At 62.5% G+C, this 16,896-nt stretch overlaps 8 protein-coding genes across 8 annotated transcripts; 3 read left to right on the forward strand and 5 right to left on the reverse strand.

Moving 5' to 3' along the window:
• Positions 1 to 848: 848 nt before the first annotated feature.
• On the reverse strand, positions 849 to 1,199 carry THITE_2049774 (uncharacterized protein; the record flags this gene model as incomplete). The annotated part of the gene is made up of 1 exon (XM_003654216.1): positions 849 to 1,199. A coding segment is annotated over one exon (351 nt), but the record flags the coding sequence as incomplete, so codon positions are not given.
• A 204-nt stretch (positions 1,200 to 1,403) lies between these two features.
• THITE_2117105 (uncharacterized protein) lies at positions 1,404 to 3,076 on the reverse strand (the record flags this gene model as incomplete). The annotated part of the gene is made up of 3 exons (XM_003654217.1): positions 1,404 to 2,238; positions 2,332 to 2,810; positions 2,897 to 3,076. 3 exons carry the CDS (start codon positions 3,071 to 3,073, stop codon positions 1,704 to 1,706), a joined length of 1,191 nt encoding a protein of 396 aa, XP_003654265.1. The 3' UTR covers positions 1,404 to 1,703.
• A 412-nt stretch (positions 3,077 to 3,488) lies between these two features.
• Positions 3,489 to 5,404, forward strand: THITE_2117106 (uncharacterized protein). Its single transcript, XM_003654218.1, has 2 exons — positions 3,489 to 4,065; positions 4,137 to 5,404. Exons 1-2 carry the CDS (start codon positions 3,573 to 3,575, stop codon positions 5,315 to 5,317), a joined length of 1,674 nt encoding a protein of 557 aa, XP_003654266.1. The 5' UTR covers positions 3,489 to 3,572; the 3' UTR covers positions 5,318 to 5,404.
• THITE_2117108 (uncharacterized protein) lies at positions 5,387 to 5,940 on the reverse strand. The gene has a single exon (XM_003654219.1). The coding sequence runs from the start codon at positions 5,699 to 5,701 to the stop codon at positions 5,492 to 5,494; it is 210 nt and encodes a 69-aa protein (XP_003654267.1). The 5' UTR covers positions 5,702 to 5,940; the 3' UTR covers positions 5,387 to 5,491.
• A 136-nt stretch (positions 5,941 to 6,076) lies between these two features.
• On the forward strand, positions 6,077 to 8,794 carry THITE_117756 (uncharacterized protein; the record flags this gene model as incomplete). Its single annotated transcript, XM_003654220.1, has 4 exons — positions 6,077 to 6,180; positions 6,489 to 6,518; positions 6,605 to 7,710; positions 7,791 to 8,794. The coding sequence occupies 4 exons, from the start codon at positions 6,077 to 6,079 to the stop codon at positions 8,792 to 8,794; spliced, it is 2,244 nt and encodes a 747-aa protein (XP_003654268.1).
• A 29-nt stretch (positions 8,795 to 8,823) lies between these two features.
• THITE_2117110 (uncharacterized protein) lies at positions 8,824 to 11,190 on the reverse strand. Its single transcript, XM_003654221.1, has 2 exons — positions 9,040 to 11,190; positions 8,824 to 8,958 (listed from the first exon to the last, which is right to left on the reverse strand). The coding sequence occupies exon 1, from the start codon at positions 11,116 to 11,118 to the stop codon at positions 9,178 to 9,180; it is 1,941 nt and encodes a 646-aa protein (XP_003654269.1). The 5' UTR covers positions 11,119 to 11,190; the 3' UTR covers positions 8,824 to 8,958; positions 9,040 to 9,177.
• Positions 11,191 to 13,146: 1,956 nt separating this feature from the next.
• On the reverse strand, positions 13,147 to 14,209 carry THITE_2023945 (uncharacterized protein; the record flags this gene model as incomplete). Its single annotated transcript, XM_003654222.1, has 3 exons — positions 13,147 to 13,563; positions 13,633 to 13,969; positions 14,043 to 14,209. Coding segments are annotated over 3 exons (921 nt in total), but the record flags the coding sequence as incomplete, so codon positions are not given.
• Positions 14,210 to 15,130: 921 nt separating this feature from the next.
• Positions 15,131 to 16,855, forward strand: THITE_2117113 (uncharacterized protein). Its single transcript, XM_003654223.1, has 2 exons — positions 15,131 to 16,004; positions 16,083 to 16,855. The coding sequence occupies exons 1-2, from the start codon at positions 15,259 to 15,261 to the stop codon at positions 16,528 to 16,530; spliced, it is 1,194 nt and encodes a 397-aa protein (XP_003654271.1). The 5' UTR covers positions 15,131 to 15,258; the 3' UTR covers positions 16,531 to 16,855.
• Positions 16,856 to 16,896: the final 41 nt, after the last annotated feature.

Consider the following 16,896-nt stretch of genomic DNA (forward strand, 5'->3'; position numbering starts at 1 on the left):
CCTCCCATGCCCGGCGGCACAAGGCGGATGCTGCGCCGCCGCGCGCTCGCGTCGTAGCGCACGGGGAGCCGGTCGCTGTGCGCGCCGAACGGGATCTCCCTGCCGACCATGTACACGGTCCGCGGGAACGGCGGCCGGGAGGCTGCGTGCTGCTGCTGCTTCTGCTGCTGTTGTTGCTGCTGTAACCGCTCCTGGAGCAGCTTGGTGGTGCGCGCGCGCAGCACCGCGTCGGCGTAGTCGACCATGACACGGTCGCACCCGACGCCGTCGAAGTACGTGTAGTCGACGTCCTCGAGCGGCAGGCCCGTGGCCGCCATCCAGCGGTCCCGCAGCGTCTCGAGCCAGGTGCGGCCCTCGCGCCGCGGCGGCGCTGGCACGGGCGCGAGCGCCGGTGTGTGGCCGTGGCCGCGGCCGTAGCCGGGGCCGGTCGAGGAGGAGGCGGCGGCGTTGGGGGCGGCGGTGTCGACCATGTCGGTGTCTGCCTTGCACACGAACAGCCGCGGCTGCTTGTCCGGCTGCAGCGCCAGGTAGCTGACGTTCGTGATGGCGTGCGTGCCGATGCGGCCGTGCTCGGTCATCAGCAGGTCGATGCAGATGCGGATGTCGATGTCCCAGTTGGCCGAGGCCCACCAGACGAAGATGGCGCTGACCTGGATGTTGTCGCTTTCGCCGGGCTTCAGGCCGAGGCGCTCTTCGACCGCCTTGGCATCGAAGGACCCCTTGAGTTTGGCGGCCCTCCGCACGCCGCTGGCGTACTCACCGTAGAGGTGCGGGTAGATCGCGGGAGTCCCACCGTAGAGGTGCGGATAGAGGGCGACAATATCTCTGGTGGTCAGTACACGTTCGAACCCGTACCTGGAGGCGATCTTCAGGGCCTTTTCCCCGTCGCCGCCGATGATGACCACGGTTTTGTCCTTGTACTCGGCCACGTGGTCGCGGAACGGGGTCTGCGGGAGGACAACAGCCGACGGCCTGACTTCGATATTGAACTTCTTTTCTAGATCCTTGGCTACTTCTTTCTCGGTCATGCCGGTGTCTCGAGAAACGATGACGAAGGGCACGTCCTTCTCCTGCAGCGCAGCGATCGCTTCTCTGGAGCCGGGAAGAAGAGTTTTATCGCCTGACCTGCTCGTACTCACGATTGTGCTCAGGTCGATCACGAACCCCGTCGTGGCGTGTTTGGGTGGCGACCTGCTCATCTTGCGCCCGAGTTTTTTTCACAAAAAACGACAGACGACCGAGACGGGCAGAGGCGGTGAGAGTACAGAGAGATCCTGGTGCCCTCCGGGTTCTCATTGTCGAGCCCATTCCTTGTGTCCTGGGTAATTATATACGCGACCCCCGAGCAGAACGCTTCGAGCGAACAATGCCGTTGTCCTCGGCACAATCCACCCCCCACCAGCCGCACGGCAAGGGAGAACAATGGATGCAAGATTTTCTCGCCATAATTCGTCTTCGATATGTCTCGCCTGAAAGAGAAGCTGCATTGAAAAAGATGGAGGCATTGGAGTCAAAAAGGACAGGAGGCCAAGAGGACGACTGTTTGCGATCTGCTTCTCATCAAGGTCTCTCCGCCTGGATTCACGCCGGGGAGTGACCGCTGGCTCGATTGTTCATGACGGGCAGAGGTTCTTGTTTTTGTATGCCGTTTAATTCACAGCGCTCGGTGACTACTCAGGTTAGGAGCAGCTAGTTCGGAGCAGCTAGATCGACGCCAGCCCCCTTTGCTCGTGGAACGATTGCCTCACCACCTCGACCGTCTTCGAGATCCCCCCTGAGTCGCCCCGCTTCAAATTGGGCGCCCGTTCATTCAGTTCTACCGAATCATTCGTACTACCCTTGTCCGATGCCCCGATGATCTGGTGCTCGTCACTATTCCTATTTGGCCGCGCGGCCGAGATAGAAACGCTGAGCTCGTGCTTGAGAGGCACACGCCAGAAACGCGGATTCGAGCGGTTCGCGGCTGAGACGGAGGACCACGGATCGTTGGATTGCCCCCCTGGGCGCGACCCTTCGCTCCGCGCCGGCGCGGTGCTCTTCTTGCCAGTACTGCCGAAAAGGCGCGGGAACAGGGCGCTCAGCGGCGGCTTGAGCACGGGCAGGCAGGCGCTGATGATGCCCAGGTTGGCCTCGACGAGGGTCCAGATGCCGCGGGGGATGAAGTTGTAGGTCTGGTCTTGTATGTTCTTGAGCGAGTTCTGCACCGAAGCGACGCGCAGGATCGAGCTGACAGTCACGCTGTGCGGCGGGGAAAAAAAAGCTTCATTAGCTCGTCTGCGTGAGGCAAAGCGAAAAGAAAGGAAGGGGCAAGTCCAGCAACGACCGACGTACAAGGCACCCAGCATGAAGACGCCCCAGATCAGAAACCGCTCCCGCCAGCGCAGGTGCAGGTTCATGATGGGCCCGACCGGCAATGCGAGAACCAGAACATCTGTAAGAATGTTCAGGACGGCGTACGCGACCCAGAACTGGTCCGAGTTGATGCAAGTCGCTCCCGAGTTCTTCACCCAAGCCCCCCTGATCGGCACGCACTGGAAGATGGTGGCGCCAATGCCGCCCAAGCTGTACCCGACGACGATGGACAAGACGACGAAGGCGGCGATGCGAAAGGTCTTGGTGACGAAAATGCGCAGGTACAGGAGGATGACCGAGATCTTGTAGAGGCACACGGTCACCTTGTACGGAGTCTGCGCGATGAAGAACCACTTCAAGGCTTCCTCCTGCTCGTCCTTTGTCAGATCGGCCTTGTGCATGCCATAGCCGTGTTCGACGGCGAGCTGGATGGAGACGGAGAGCACGATGGAAAACAGCTAGGGTAATGGAGTAGATGGCGCGTCAGCGTAAAGCCTCGTCAGTCAGCCACCAGAAAGCGAACCCCCTCTGCGGCCGGACTCACCAGGGCGGCCACAATGGCGACATCGTCGTAGCCAAAATTCCGTCTGGCGAGGCGTATGCTGACTCTGGCAATGACAACCAGGCCGGCGGCCAAGATCATGACCAGCGACGTGATATACAGCTTCCAGCCTTGGTCGTCGACCCCGTTGTTGGGGAAGCCGACTCCGCGGTTGGTCATCTTAGACCGCCGGCCGCCGATCGTGGAAGATCAGAGTTTAGTTTCTCTGGCAATCGACGGAGAACTCCGCCGGCATCTAGTTAGGAGTATTATTGCAAAAACCGCTCGTCGTGGGGGCATACCAGTCCGGCCCCCCCCCCCTCTTCCTCTTCCCCCGTCCTCACCCATCCAACCCACCACCCAACTTCTTCTTCTGTCTGTCGGGTCCAATAGTTTGCTCTTGGGGCAAGCGTTTGAATCCTTCCGAGGCTTCACACCACCAACCAGTGGGGCTGGTCCCAACCTGGAAGGCCAGGGTCTTCGGGGCCACTCGCACACACGTGGGGTTGCTGCGTTCCTGCATGCGAGCAGAAGCGAGATTCGATTTAATACACGAATGTAACTGCGTGGTGCCCTCACGCTGAGGTATATTTGTGCATAACAGCTGACGTTGCGCCATAAGACAATCCTGCCGGTTCCATCCCTCTCTCTGTTCACCGGGTAGGTACCTGCAGCGAAGATGCGGTCGACCGACGTGACATGGTGGTTCTGCGCCGCGCTCGTGGCCGTGACCCCCACGGGTCTCGCCGCTGCGACGGGGACGCCAAGCTGCAGCAAGACCGGGCCGGGCAAGCTGCTTACGGTGGCGACATCCAACGGCCCGGTGACGGGACACATTGCTCCGAACACTTCATGCGTCGTCGAGTACCTGGGCATCCCTTACGCAAAGCCGCCTGTCGGCGATCTGCGCTTCGCCGCGCCGCAGCCACTCGACTGCAGTGACCAGCGGCCCTATGTCGCAGCCAACTTCGGCTTCGACTGCCCGCTCACGCCCTCTAAGCCCGTCGACTACCCCGGCTTCACCCCGCAAGCCCAGCGCATCATCAACTACTTCGCCTCGGGGGCGGGCACGCCCCAGAGCGAGGACTGCTTGACGCTGAACATCTGGTCCAAGGCCACGGCCACGGCTGCTACCGCGAAGAAGCCCGTCATCGTTTTCTTTTACGGCGGCCGTGAGTGATTCTCCTCGTTCCTGTTTTTAGTTGGCCTTTCAGGGGTTTGGATGCTCAAATCCGATGGCTAGGCTTTACCATTGGCAACACCGACAGCCCCTTTTACAATGGCAGGCACCTTGCGGACGCCCAGGACCTTGTCGTGGTGACGGTCAACTACCGCATCAACATCTTCGGCTTCCCCGGCGCGCCGGGCCAGACGCAGAACCTCGGCCTCCGCGACCAGCGGCTGGCCGTCGAGTGGGTGCAGAAGAACATCGCCCGGTTCGGCGGCGACGCCAGCCGCATCGTGCTCGCCGGCCAGTCGTCCGGCGGCGTCGCGGTCGACTACTGGGCCTACGCGCACGAGCAGGACGCCATCGCGGCCGGCCTGATCCTCGTCTCGGGCAACGCGTTCAGCTTCCCGCTCCCCGCGCCGGCCACGGCGACCAAGAACTGGAACACGGTCGTCGCCGCCGTCGGCTGCAACACCACCACGGACCAGTCCGCCGTCATGGCGTGCATGCGGGCCGCCAACTGGACCGACATCAAGGCCGCCGCGGCCGCCATCAAGCCGGGCGCCAGCACGAGCGTGCTGCGCTCGGTGCCGGCCTTCTACCCGCAGGTCGACAACGAGTTCGTCTTCGCCGACTACCTCAACCGCACGCAGGCCGGCCGCTTCGCGCGCCTGCCGCTGCTCGGCGGCAACAACAACAACGAGGCCGGCTACTACCGCATCCCGGCCTTCGCCAGCGGCGTGGTCCCCACCGACGCCCAGGTCGCCGCCTTCCACCTCGAGTCCTTCACCTGCCCCGTCGCGCGCCAGGCGGCCGCGCGCACCGCCTTCGGCGTGCCCGCCTGGGCCTACCGCTACTTCGCCGACTGGGACAACACGCGGCTCTACCCGGGCTCGGGCGCGTACCACGGCGTGGACCTGCACATGGTGTTCGGCGCGTCCGCCGAGGTCAGCGGCCTGCCGACGACGGCGGAGCAGCGCGCGCTGACCGCGCTCGTCCAGCGCGCCTGGTACGTCTTTGCGAGCGACCCCTGGAACGGCCTGCAGCGCGAGCTCGGCTGGCCCCGCTGGCAGGTCGGCCGGCCCACCCTCGCCGTGCTCGGCCAGAACAACACGGCCCAGCCGCGCTTCGTCGATCCCAACGTGTATGCGGCGCCCTGCTCGACCGTCACCTTGGGCGCGCTGGGGACGCCGACGGCTACTGCTACTGCCTCGGCTAGTGCTAGTGCTGCCGCAACGGCGACGCCTACCCCATGAGGGGGCGTGAGCAGGAAGTCATTACCGTGTATAGTGTATTTTAGTTCATAGGGGTTAATCGTAATTCTGAACCGAGCTCAGGCAGAATCCTGGGCGCAGTTTGTTACTTACATAGAGGCATGCTGGTCGTCCTGGGCTTCTTTCTCTCTTGAGGTGACGGTTGGTCAGCATTGGTCAAAGATACGGCCCTGGACGATGTCGTTCCGTCTCTGGGGACTTTTCAAGATCGTCGAGGTGGTGCGACATGATGGCCATGCGGCTCGCGGTTGAGCTGTGTCCGATTATGAAGCAGGGGAAGCATAGGGGCCAGGTTTGAAGGCGAGTGAGAAGCAGGAGGAGGAATCGCGCTGGTCCTCGATTTGGACAGGACACTGGCCATCCCATTGGGTTGTTTTCCCGTCCGGTACTTGAGAGTTGTTTGCAGGCGTGGGTGCAGACCATGGCTGTGACGAGTTTGCGATGTTGCCCAGGCCGCGAGCCGAACTGTAACAAAACAACATCAAATTCATGACGGTCATGAACCTCCGTCAAGCAGAGATATGCGACTATATATATTGTGGCCGGAGAAAAAAAAGGACGGGCCTTGGCACAAACTAAGACAGTCCCCTGAGGATCTTCATTAACTAGCCCCCCCAGAAGAACTTGTTGGATGGCAGAAACCCGCGCTACGGTTTTTCTTTCATTTCCTCCGTACACCGTGCAATTCGACCTCTTCCCTCGCGTTTCACCAGCTCCGAACTCAAGAATCCTGCTGAGAAAATGGAAAGCCACAGGATTGATCTGCAGACCCCGTCGTCCCTGCGCCGTCACCCTGAAACCCTCCCGGGTAACAGGACGGACTCAGATGTGCCAAAGCCACAAGGGTAAGCGTCCGACTAGTTACGTCAAACAGCCATGGCAGAGGAATCAGACCGTGGACACGTTGGCGGCGCACCTTAAGTCTGCCACGTCCGGCCGTCCCTCGGCTGCGTCATCCCGGCCGATTGGATGTCGAGGGTGGCGCAGAACGGTTGCGACTTGACCGTGGAAGAACCGGACAACCCCGCGCTTGTGCGACGGCATCTGGCAAGTGACCGGCACCAACTGCACCCCTTGGCCCGCCAAGCGATACGGCAGCGGGGTTGACTGGACGTTATCTGCCGCTCTGCTGCTTGCATTCTCTTGTGTTCAGGGTCGCCGACAAGTCAGAAGCCGCGGCTGTGTATGGCCCGCTTCCATTCCGAGGGAGATGTCGCGGCCGCAGGAAACTCGACCGTCGGCTGATGTTGGTGAACTAGGCAATGGAAGATGGACCGAACCCATAGCGGACCTCAAGTCCGAGAAGGAGAAACGGGGCGTCGGCCTCAAACGCAGCCAAATGTTTCGCAGCACGCCTGGCGCTCACCATGTTGGACAAACACGCGAGCAACAGAAGATCACCGGGACCGGGGTGACGAGAGCGGCAGGAGCAGAAAAGAGCCAGCACTGTAACTGGGACGACCGGGATTTGATTGTGAAGTCCACGTCGTCAGTTCCTTTAAGCCACGGCAACAGCAGCAAGCAATCATCCCAGGGGCACGACCAGGCCGCGCCCCGGACACCGGATGTGCTCAGCTTCCTTGAGAACGACTCGCCTCCGGTGACCCAGGAGAGCATACTCCAGGCGATCGCCCAGGCGTCAGAGAACTGGTCGCCGCGCAGCATCTCCTCCTTTGGAAGCCTCGGCAGCAGCAGGCGAAGTGCGTCCGGAACCGACACCACGACACCGGATCAGAGCATCGACGGCGGCACTCGGCCGTCCACGGCTTCAGATCCCTCAGCGTCGCGGGCGCGTGCAAACAGCGGCGAGAAGCCAACATGCCGTCCCCGCCGGCCACAGCCGCACCCACACTCGCACCCACGCTTAGAGGGCGAGGTGCACGATCGGTACGGCACCCCTGAGATGGCGAGGGGCCCGGCCAAGCACCCCCACCTCGCGCCCAGCGAGTTGCAACCACGGCTGGTTGCGCCGGGACAAGGCTATCCGAAGTACCTCCCGCGGGCCGAGAAACTGCCCATGTCGGGCTACGAGCTCCTGGCTGCGAAGCTGTCCAGCTCGGGCCTGACCTCGAGGTCGAGACGGGGATCAGGGGGGACGAGTACCTCGTCAGAGGGGGACGACGAATACCCAACCATCCGGCCCATCTACCGGAAGTTCGAAGCGCTCAACCACCGGCTGCTGCTGCATCTGCAGGACGAGCTGAGCGAGCTGGAGGAGCAGCTGCACCGGCTGGACACGGCCGACACGCAGACGCGCCGGCTGCAGAACTGCATCCTGCCCGCGTCGCGGCGCGCCGAGTTCATGGCCGGCGGCGAGCTGCAGTGGCGCAAGACCGACATCCTGGGCAAGATCGGCTTCAAGCTGGGGCAGTACAGTACGCACATACACCCTCCAAGCTCTGATAGTGTACACAAATAAACTGCCTAGGTAACTAACTAACCCCCCTTATCGCAGACCACGCGCTCGAGTCCTTCACCAAGACGCTGCGCCTGCCAGCCCCCTCCGCGGCCGCGGTCGAGCACTACCGCACCTACCTGGCGACGCACCACCCGATCGCCGAGGTGGAGACGCGCTTCCTCGACCACCCAGCGACGGACCTGGCCTGCCTCGCGCCGGACACCGCCAGCTGCGCGTCTCGCTCGCCGTCGCCGTCGCCGTCGCCGTCGTCATCGTCGTGGCGCGGCGTGGAGGACTCTGACGGACTGCTCACGCCCGTGCCGCGCCGTGGGTCGCCGGCCTCCTCCGGGAGCAGCGGTGCGTGCGTGGGTGATGCGCCCGACGGCGCCGCCGCAATCCACGCGACAAGGACGAGGAGCAGCAGTCCTGCGAGCAGCGGGAGCCGGGCATCGTTCTTCCCGGAGTGGCGCACGCAACAGCTCGAACGACACCGCCCGCAGCAGCAGCAGCGGTTACTGACGCAGCAGCAGCAGCATGCGATCGCTGGCGGAACAAACCGATCGCCACAAGCAGCGCCGAGCATCTCCGCCTCCACCGCGGCGCCCGCACGCCCGCCATGGCCGAGCGTAGACGGCACCACAACCCCCACCGCAACCGCAACCGCAACCGACCGCAGCCCAACGGCAACCGCAACCGACACCGACCGTAGCCCAGCGGCAGCCCAAACCGACCACAACCCAGCAGATCTCGAAGCAGAACTCAATCTCGAAACCCAAACCGCGATCCTCGCCGCCGCAGCCGCGCTCGCCCCCATCATCACCTTCCGCGTCGTGCACGACTTTGTCGGGCGCGTCGCCGTCGTCGTGGTCGCGGGCCGGGCGGTGGCGGCGCTGACGCGCAGGCTCCGCGAGATACTGATCCTCAAGGGGGGGAGGGCCTCAGCGGCTGCGGGGGACGCCGGGTCGGCTGCTGCTGCGGCTGCGGCGACGGCTGCGGGAGGTGGTTGGCATGTTGTTGTTGCTTATGGTTTGGTAATGGTTGTCGTTGCGGCTGTGTTCTAATTCTGAGCTGTTGCGAGGGGGCGTTTGGGGGGTGTGGGACAGGGCGTGTTGGATGGTTGTTTTCAACGGCTGTGACGGAACATATAGGAGAGAGTGATATTGGCGTAGTTGGATGGAGTGAACGAGCGCTTGTCTTTCAGCTCCCGCAAGGAATGCGAAGGCATCTGGGGTATCGCCGGTCTGTGTTACGGAGCTCGCGTTCCCTCTCAGTAACATCCAATACTTGCCGAATTCTGCCTCCGTACCTATGACAGCAAGCAAGGGCCGACATCGAAGGATCACGAAGCAACGTGGCAAAGAATGCGCGGGCCGTACCAATCAAAGCGTGGTTTATTCTAACAGTACTGGGAGGCGCCCAGACTCGGGGGCATCGCGCGTGCAACCTACACGCCCGCCTCCATCGCCGGCAGGTAAACGTCCTCGATCCTGGCCCGCATGATCCTCTCGGCCGCAGCGGGGTCCATCCGCTCCTCCGGGCCAGCGCGCATCATCTTGCCGACGAGGAACATGAGCTTGCCGTGCGGGTAGGCCTTGGCCTTGCCCTGTTTGAAGCGCAGGAACTCGCCCAGGACCTTGGTCTCCCCCTCGGCGACCAGGTCGGCAATCTCGGCGTACTCGGCCTCGGAGAGCTCCTTGAACCACAGGCCGTGCTCGTCGATCGCCTGCGTGACGCCGCCGGTGGCGATTTCCCCGCGGAAGACGCACCACAGCAGCTCCTTGGCGACCCTGGCTGTGATCTCCCGGCGGTGGAGGTGGCTCAGGATGGCAGCAAGGTCCGCAGATGGCACCCGGCACTCGCCGTCGCGGGTCATGCCGAGCTCCGAGGGCAGCTCGGTGAGCTTCCCCAGCTCGTGGAGACACCAGTTGGCGGCGAGCAGGGCATGCCGCTGGTCACCGTCAGCGTCGCCGCCGCCGAGCCCTAGGCGCTCTTCCAGGGCGCCCAGGACGTTGTAAAAGTACTGAATGCGCGCTCCGTTGTCGAGCGTCGTGAGCGAGAGCGCGTCCTTGGAGCTCAGGCCGCGCCTCTCGACCAACTCGTCGATCTCGGTGTCCGGCAGCACGCCCAGCGACGAAGCCAGGTGGGCCACGAGGTCGTCTCCGATCACGAGGGGACCCAGGTCCGGGTCGGGCATGTACCGATAGTCGACCTCGCCCTCCTTGGCGCGCAAACGACGGGTCTCGGTGCTGCCGAGCGACCAGCCGCGGGTCTCGCCCTGCACGACGCCGCCGGCCTCCAGCACGGCAATCTGGCGATCGCGCTCGGCGATGATGGCGTCCTCGACGGCCTTGAAGCTGCTCAGGTTCTTGATCTCGGTGCGGGTGCCGAGCGGGCCGGCGGGCGCGTGGGCGTCCTCGGCGCGGCGCACCGAGACGTTGACGTCGGCGCGCAGGCCGCCGGCCTCCATGCCGTAGACGCAGGCGTCGACGGCGGCGAGCAGCGTCTGCACCTTGCGCACGAGGGCGGCGGCAGTGGCCGGGTGGCGGATCTGCGGCAGAGTGATGATCTCGATGAGCGGCAGGCCGACGCGGTTGAGGTCGAGCCAGTGCACGCCGCCCGGGTGGGCGGTCGTCTTGGCCGTGTCCTGCTCCAGCTGGACCTGGCGGATGCCGATCTCGACGCGGTCGCCGTCCTCGGGGGCGATGCCGTCGCGCGCGTACAGCACGATGCGGCCGTCGCGGGCGAAGGGGTGGTAGTACTGGGTGATCTGGTAGCCGGCCGGCTGGTCCCAATGGAAGTAGTGCTTGCGGTCGAAGCGGCTGACGGGCTGTATGGCGCAGCCGAGGGCCAGGGCGGCGCGCACGGCGGGGATCACGGTCTCGGGCTGGAAGAGCGGCTGCGACCCGGGCACGGCGGCGTCGAAGAGCGCGACATGGCTGTTGGGCGGGTCGTTGAACGAGGCGGCGGCGGGCGAGAAGAGCTTGCGGGCCGTGTTGAGCTGCGCGTGGATCTCGATGCCCACCGTCAGCTCCCAGCCGGGCACCGTCTGGTTGTCCACGTTCTTTTTCTTCTTCTTCTTCTTCTGTTCCTTCAGCTGCTTGCGGAGCGCCACGACGGGCGGCACAGGGGCACGGGGAGGCGTGAGAGATGACGACGTTGCCGTGTCGAGCGTGTCGGCGTTGGCGCCGGCGTTGTGTGCCTGGCTCGCGAAGCTTCGAGTCGTCACGGGCCGGGCTCGCGATGGCCGCGATGGCTGCAGAGGCCGAGTCGTCGGGTGCCACGCCGCGGTCGCGGCAATCGGACGACGCAGATGCACGCAACCCCGCCGACTGAGCTGGCCCGACAGCAGGTATCTGCAGAGCTCGGCCGTCGGGATTCGGCCCATCCTGGCGGTGGCAGCCTGTTCCGGCTTTTGACCTTGGGTCTTGCGGGTTGGAGCTTCGATGTCGAGTTGCAGTGGCAGACAACTGAATGAAATTCACCTCCACACAGCTTAACATTCCGGTGTTACCTTGTCCATTAGCGTCGGTGACAGGGGTTTACAGGGGATTCCAACTGGAAGACTGCCCAACCGGCTCCACCAAAACTCTGCAGCGGCGAAACAGGTGAGCAGGTGCCACCTACAGCAGGTGGCCGAACCGGTTTGTGTCCAGTCGGGTGTTGACCACCTAAGTGCATGCTTCAGTCGGATAAATCCCGACACAAAAAAATGACCAGAAGGGCACCATCACTTCCATGGGTATATGGCAGACCTCCAAACTCCTCTCTCGGTCGGGCCCCTTGTGTCTTTATGCTGTGCACCTGCTGTGTAAAGCAGACAAACGGCTAACGTTAACCTAAGTGCAAAGCTCCCTTTCTCTCTTCTACTAACAGGTACCTAGCAGGAGGTGCCGAAAAGAACAAAGACCGCGATGTCTTCTCACCAACTCTAGGAAAAAAGCACGACCCATCGCATCCCGTCCAATTCCACCTCATTCCCATGCGCCCGACCAAGTCCAAGGCTGAGCCGAATCATATCGCAAACAAACAGCGTACATAGTTGATGGAATACAGCGCTCTTCGAGTCCCCTTCGCCATGCAGGCCTCATGACTCTCTTCCCCCTCCGCTCCCAGCCTTCCCACCCAGTTCGCCCCAGTTCGCTTCGCACTACTTATCGCCTTTCACTTCTGAGGCGACCGCGCAAATGCTCAGACATAGATGTACACGCGCAGCCGGCTGTCCCGCGACCGCCACGACCGCTGCCGATGCCGACGCCGACACGAACACGGCGGCCGGCGCCGGCAGGCGTAGTAGAAGGTGACGTAGTCGCGGCAGATGGGGCACCAGTCCTGCCACTGCACCCACTCGCGCGGGCTGGGGGCGGCTGGCGTCATCCCGGCTTTTTTGGGGAGTGTTGAGGTTTCTGTTGTTGGTGATGTTTAGGTAGGTTGGCTGCTGTGGAGGGATGGGGCGGGACCGCTGTGGGATCTCAAAGGGGTTCCGGGCTGGTGGCGAGCGAGCAACGGGGTCTCAACTACTTGGTGCGTGGGAGGTTGGTGGAAAGAAAGAAAAACAAGAGATGGACAGCAGATGTCTTTATGTCGGTCGCATCTTCTTATTATGGCCCTGCCCGCCCGGAAGCCGTGGCTGTCCACATGAGAATGGATCCGAATCAGCGCAGCAGCAGCTCTAGTCCCCCAGCGCCACCGCGCACAACTGCGCGTCGCAGGTGCCTATCTACCTTATCTATCACCTGCGCGGAACAACACGTTTGCCCGTCATAGGGGCACCGTCACGGAGCACTGAAGGTCTCGGTCTGGAACACATGGTCAGGACACGGGAGGGCTGGAGCTGAGCACACGGGACGGGGAAGGCGGCCAATCCCCGGCCACGAGTCCCTGTCAGCCGACCAGGCTTCCTGTTATTCAGGCTCACCACATCTACTGACCGCAGCCTTGCGGAATCTCGGAAACGGCATATTGCAATCAACTACGGGAGAACAGGCCAAGACCCTCATTGGTGGCGGGAAGAGAAAGAGTGAAGCAGTAAGTTCATCGTGTTGTCGGTAGACTCTCTAGGTATGTAAATACCTAAGGTATATTGAACGAAGTTGACCCTCCCGCCCCACCACTAAATGCCCTGTGAAGGAGTGATGACCAGACACTCCACACAACCCACTCAGTCCCTGTCGCCGCGGGATGGCGTCGCGAAGCCCAGCGTGCGGTCGGCCGCGTTCCAGACGGTGTAGTACGACCGGATCCAGGCGCTGCCGAAAACCCAGGCGGGGCGGCCGTGGAGGGGCTCGCGGGCGGGGCGGGGCGGGTCGGCAAAGACGGCCTGGCAGATGCCGGGCTTGCCCGGGTACTCGCCCACGTTGATGTATTGCTTGCGCAGCACGACGTCGACGTGGCGGTCGGCGGTGCCGACGGTGAAGACGACGTCGCGGGCGACGCGGTCGAGCAGGGCGCACGGCGCGCCCCACGACCCCATCTCGTCGATCGGCACGATCTGGTCCGACATGCGGCCGTACAGCGCCCGCGTCGTGTCGCGGTCCGGCGTGACCATGTTGGCGCTGCCCGTGTCCACCAGCGCGACCCCGTCGGTCGTGTTGGCCAGCGGCGGTGCCGCCACTCCTCCCGCCGCCGGCCCGCCGCGGCCGCCGCCGTCCACGACGCGCGCGCCGCGCACGTCGATCACGAACCAGTTGCGCGACTCCGACAGCGGCCAGTCCAGCGGGATCTTCCGCAGCGTGCCGGGGACGTAGAGCGACGGGTCGGTGCCGCCGAGCGTGAGCACGCCGGCGCGGCAGCCGTCCGGGATGAGCGAGAAGCTGAACTCCGGTCTGGGCAGCTGGCCGCTGTCGACGAGGTGCCAGAAGATGGTTTTGAGAGTGAAATTGGTCGCCGGGTTGATGGGAACGGTGATATTCGGGGTCGAGGGCATGCCGAACAGGCCGTCGGGCGGCTCGGCAGTCAGCAGCGACGAGTAGACATCGCAGGCCAGGAACTGGCTGTGGGCCCCGCGCGCTGTGCCCATGCCGACCGTGTCGCTGACGATGGTGCAGTTGGCGCCCTGCGGCTCCGGCGAAGCCACGGTGCCGCCGCCCGCGCTGCCGAAGCCGACGTACGCTCTGTACCCGGGCTGGGCGTCGAACGTGCTGGACGCGGTCGGGTCGAACCGAGGGTGGGTGCCACAGGTGGTGCAGTTCTTGGCGGGGATAAGCAGGAATGGCGAGCCCGTGTCAAAGATGAGGTTGCTAAGTATCAGGGAAGGGGGTCAGATTTCAGTCCATGTTACCAAACGCTCGTTCCTTGAGCAGGACAACTGACAACTTCTGAGGCGGCGTGCCGACGAAGACGTCGCCCGACCACTGCAGGTCTGTCTTTCCCGGCCTCCACACTGACAGGTCGATGTTGACCGGCCGCGCTGGCCCGGCCCGTTTGGCGGATCCGTCCAGCTGGAAGGGGGCCAGGTGCTGCGAGGGCGGGCTCACCGCGGCTGACGATGCCAGGCCGAAGAGAGCCAGGAGGAACAAGATCATTGTCCGCATGATCGCGAGCTGAACAGAAGAGGGGAGAGAAAAAGGCGGATAAGACTCGTCTGTTGGCCAACCTTCCTTGGTGAAAGATCAGATTGGCGATGATGAGTAGAAGGAAGAGGAGAGGGCGGCCGGTGAGAGCGATGACCGAGGATTAAAATCATTATAGAGTTTGCGCCTTGGACTACACTGTTGCTAAATGAATTTGGGGTTCGATCGTGGAGCGCGCGATCAGGAAAATTGCCAGTGTCACAATACTAAGTGGCAGAGAGGCAGGCGTGCAGCCCTCCTTTCTTTCTCGCCAGAGTGTTGGTAAATTGGAGGGTGGCTGCATGAAAAATAGGAAGCCACCCGGTGACCCCGGGTGAGAACAATACTAGCGGTTTGGCATGGACAATCGCAAGCACAACGAAGCGCAACGCACGGCTCCCTTCTCTCTGCCCCCTGCCCGGCAACGGCATAAACACTACATTTATTGACAAACGATGCGTCCTAGTGTCTCCGCAGGAATGCTTGCAGGTCAGGGAGAGGTCAGCGTGGCATGCCGTGAGTTAGAACACGTCTAAACTCTAAATTAATACAACAGCATTATCCGCGAAGCAAGTGGCCCATGTTTATGAGAAGTATGTATGCACATGCATCGGGCACGTAAGGGGTAGAAACAAACAGGGCGCCTGTCTGGCTGTTGAGCTTCTGTGGCCGTCTCCCTGTCTGCATCTTGGTTGATTTCTTCCCCTGCCTCGTTGTTACGTTCGCTCTCCATATATCCATCCTGTGGTGCTCCTTTACAGAAAATATGTGGGGGCGGCAGATTACGGCAGATTACACAGGAATCCGGTTAACTCCGATCGATGCACCAATGTAACGTAGAAAAACCGGGCGGGATTGGAAAGGCCGAGCCAAGTCCGAAGGAAGCGGTCAACCGACGACATCCAACTGCCACTCACATGAGTTAGACTCAAATCTCACCTAGCCACGTCAAATGCCATAGGAGGAAATTACGCATAATGAGCTCCACTGAGCAGGACCACCATCAGGACGGCGGCGAGAAGAAGACCGCCCCGACTGAGCCTGGGGCCGTCTCCTCCGCGCCGGAAGCTGCAGCTCCCGCGAGTGAGACCAACGAAACCGACAAAGCGGCCCAAGAGGAGGCTCCTGCAACCAAAGAAGAGGCTCCTGCCACCCAAGAGGAGGCCCCTGCAACGACGACGGAATCCGACAAGGCGGCCCAAGAGGAGGCTCCCGCAACGACGACGGAGGCCGACAAGGCGGCCCAAGTGGAGGCTCCCGCAACGACGACGGAGACGGACGCGCCCGCATCTAGTGAACCGAAGCCGGCCGCCGCCGCCACCGCCACCACCACCGGCACCACCGACACCGCCGTGCCAGCGCCGATCGCCCAGCTGTGGGCTCTTGCAAAGGCCTCCGGCCACCCGGAAATCTGGGGCGTGACGCTTGCCGATCCCGCGGACCACGTCCCGACGCGCATCATCCTGCAGAAGTATCTCAACGCCAACGATGGCGACCTGCCCAAGGCCAAAGACCAGCTGAGCAAGACGCTGGAGTGGCGGGCGAAGATGAAGCCGCTCGACCTGGTGCGCAAGGTGTTCAGCAAGGCCAAGTTCGACGGCCTGGGCTACGTGACGAAATACGCCCAAGAAGGCTCCGCCGAGCCCGAGGGCGTCGAGGTGTTTACGTGGAACATCTACGGGGCCGTCAAATCCATTGACGACACCTTTCGGAAGCTTGAAGAGTGGGGGATATTCCCAACTTTCCCAGGTCGATTAATCAGAATCACGGAGCAACTAGCCAACTGAACCCCTTTGATTAGGTTCCTCGAGTGGAGAGTCGCGCTGATGGAGCTCGCGCTCCAGGAGCTCGACCTCGGCTCGGCGACGAAGCCCATCACGGCCGACTACGACCCCTACAAGATCTTCCAGGTGCACGACTACAAGTCCCTCAGCTTCCTGCGCCAGTCGCCGCTGGTCCGGTCGGCCAGCACCGAGACCATCCGCGTGTTTGCGCAGAACTACCCGGAGCTGCTCAAGGAGAAGTTCTTCGTCAACGTCCCCGCCGTCATGGGCTTCATCTACGCCTTCATGAAGCTCTTCGTCGCCCCCAAGACCATCAAGAAGTTCCACCCCATGGCCAACGGCGCCAACCTGGCCAAGGAGTTTGCCGCGAGCAAGGTCTCGGGCCTCGGCGAGAGGCTGCCCGCCAACTACGGCGGCAAGGGCGGCGAGCTGAGTGCGCAGGGCAAGGGCCCGCTGCTTGAGTAAAGGCGCGACAGGCGAGAACTCGCGCGGCGTGTGTTGATGCAGATGTGTCGGCGCTGCTCGTCCCTAATAACATGAGCTGTTGCAGTATAATAGAGTAGCTAGCGGTCGTTTAGTGCTTTTTTTCACACGGCAAGAAATCCAGTTCTACGTCACCGCCTGTCCCATTGAGCCACCATACATTAGGCTCAGTGAGAAGGTTGCGTTTGTGTGTACGATATATCAATCAAAAATATGGAGTGAGAGGCGACGTCTTGGCTCCTTCAGCTAGAGACAGCGCAGGAGTGAGATTGGGGCAACATATGGAAGAGGCTGTTCCACTTCTGCCAACATAACAGAGATCCACGGCCCAGGACGTGCAGGAACTCG

This window comes from Thermothielavioides terrestris, chromosome 3 (genome assembly GCF_000226115.1).
Source record: "Thermothielavioides terrestris NRRL 8126 chromosome 3, complete sequence".
NCBI classification, from domain to species: domain Eukaryota; kingdom Fungi; phylum Ascomycota; class Sordariomycetes; order Sordariales; family Chaetomiaceae; genus Thermothielavioides; species Thermothielavioides terrestris.

Excerpts from the sequence above, each read along its gene's own strand:
- THITE_2117106 (XM_003654218.1), top strand. The coding sequence starts at position 3,573 with ATGCGGTCGACCGACGTGACATGGTGGTTCTGCGCCGCGCTCGTGGCC. Across the intron at positions 4,066-4,136 it reads CGTTTTCTTTTACGGCGGCC|GCTTTACCATTGGCAACACC; the intron begins GTGAGTGATTCT and ends TCCGATGGCTAG.
- THITE_2117108 (XM_003654219.1), bottom strand. The coding sequence starts at position 5,701 with ATGGGATGGCCAGTGTCCTGTCCAAATCGAGGACCAGCGCGATTCCTC.
- THITE_2117110 (XM_003654221.1), bottom strand. The coding sequence starts at position 11,118 with ATGGGCCGAATCCCGACGGCCGAGCTCTGCAGATACCTGCTGTCGGGC.
- THITE_2117113 (XM_003654223.1), top strand. The coding sequence starts at position 15,259 with ATGAGCTCCACTGAGCAGGACCACCATCAGGACGGCGGCGAGAAGAAG. Across the intron at positions 16,005-16,082 it reads ACCTTTCGGAAGCTTGAAGA|GTTCCTCGAGTGGAGAGTCG; the intron begins GTGGGGGATATT and ends CCCTTTGATTAG.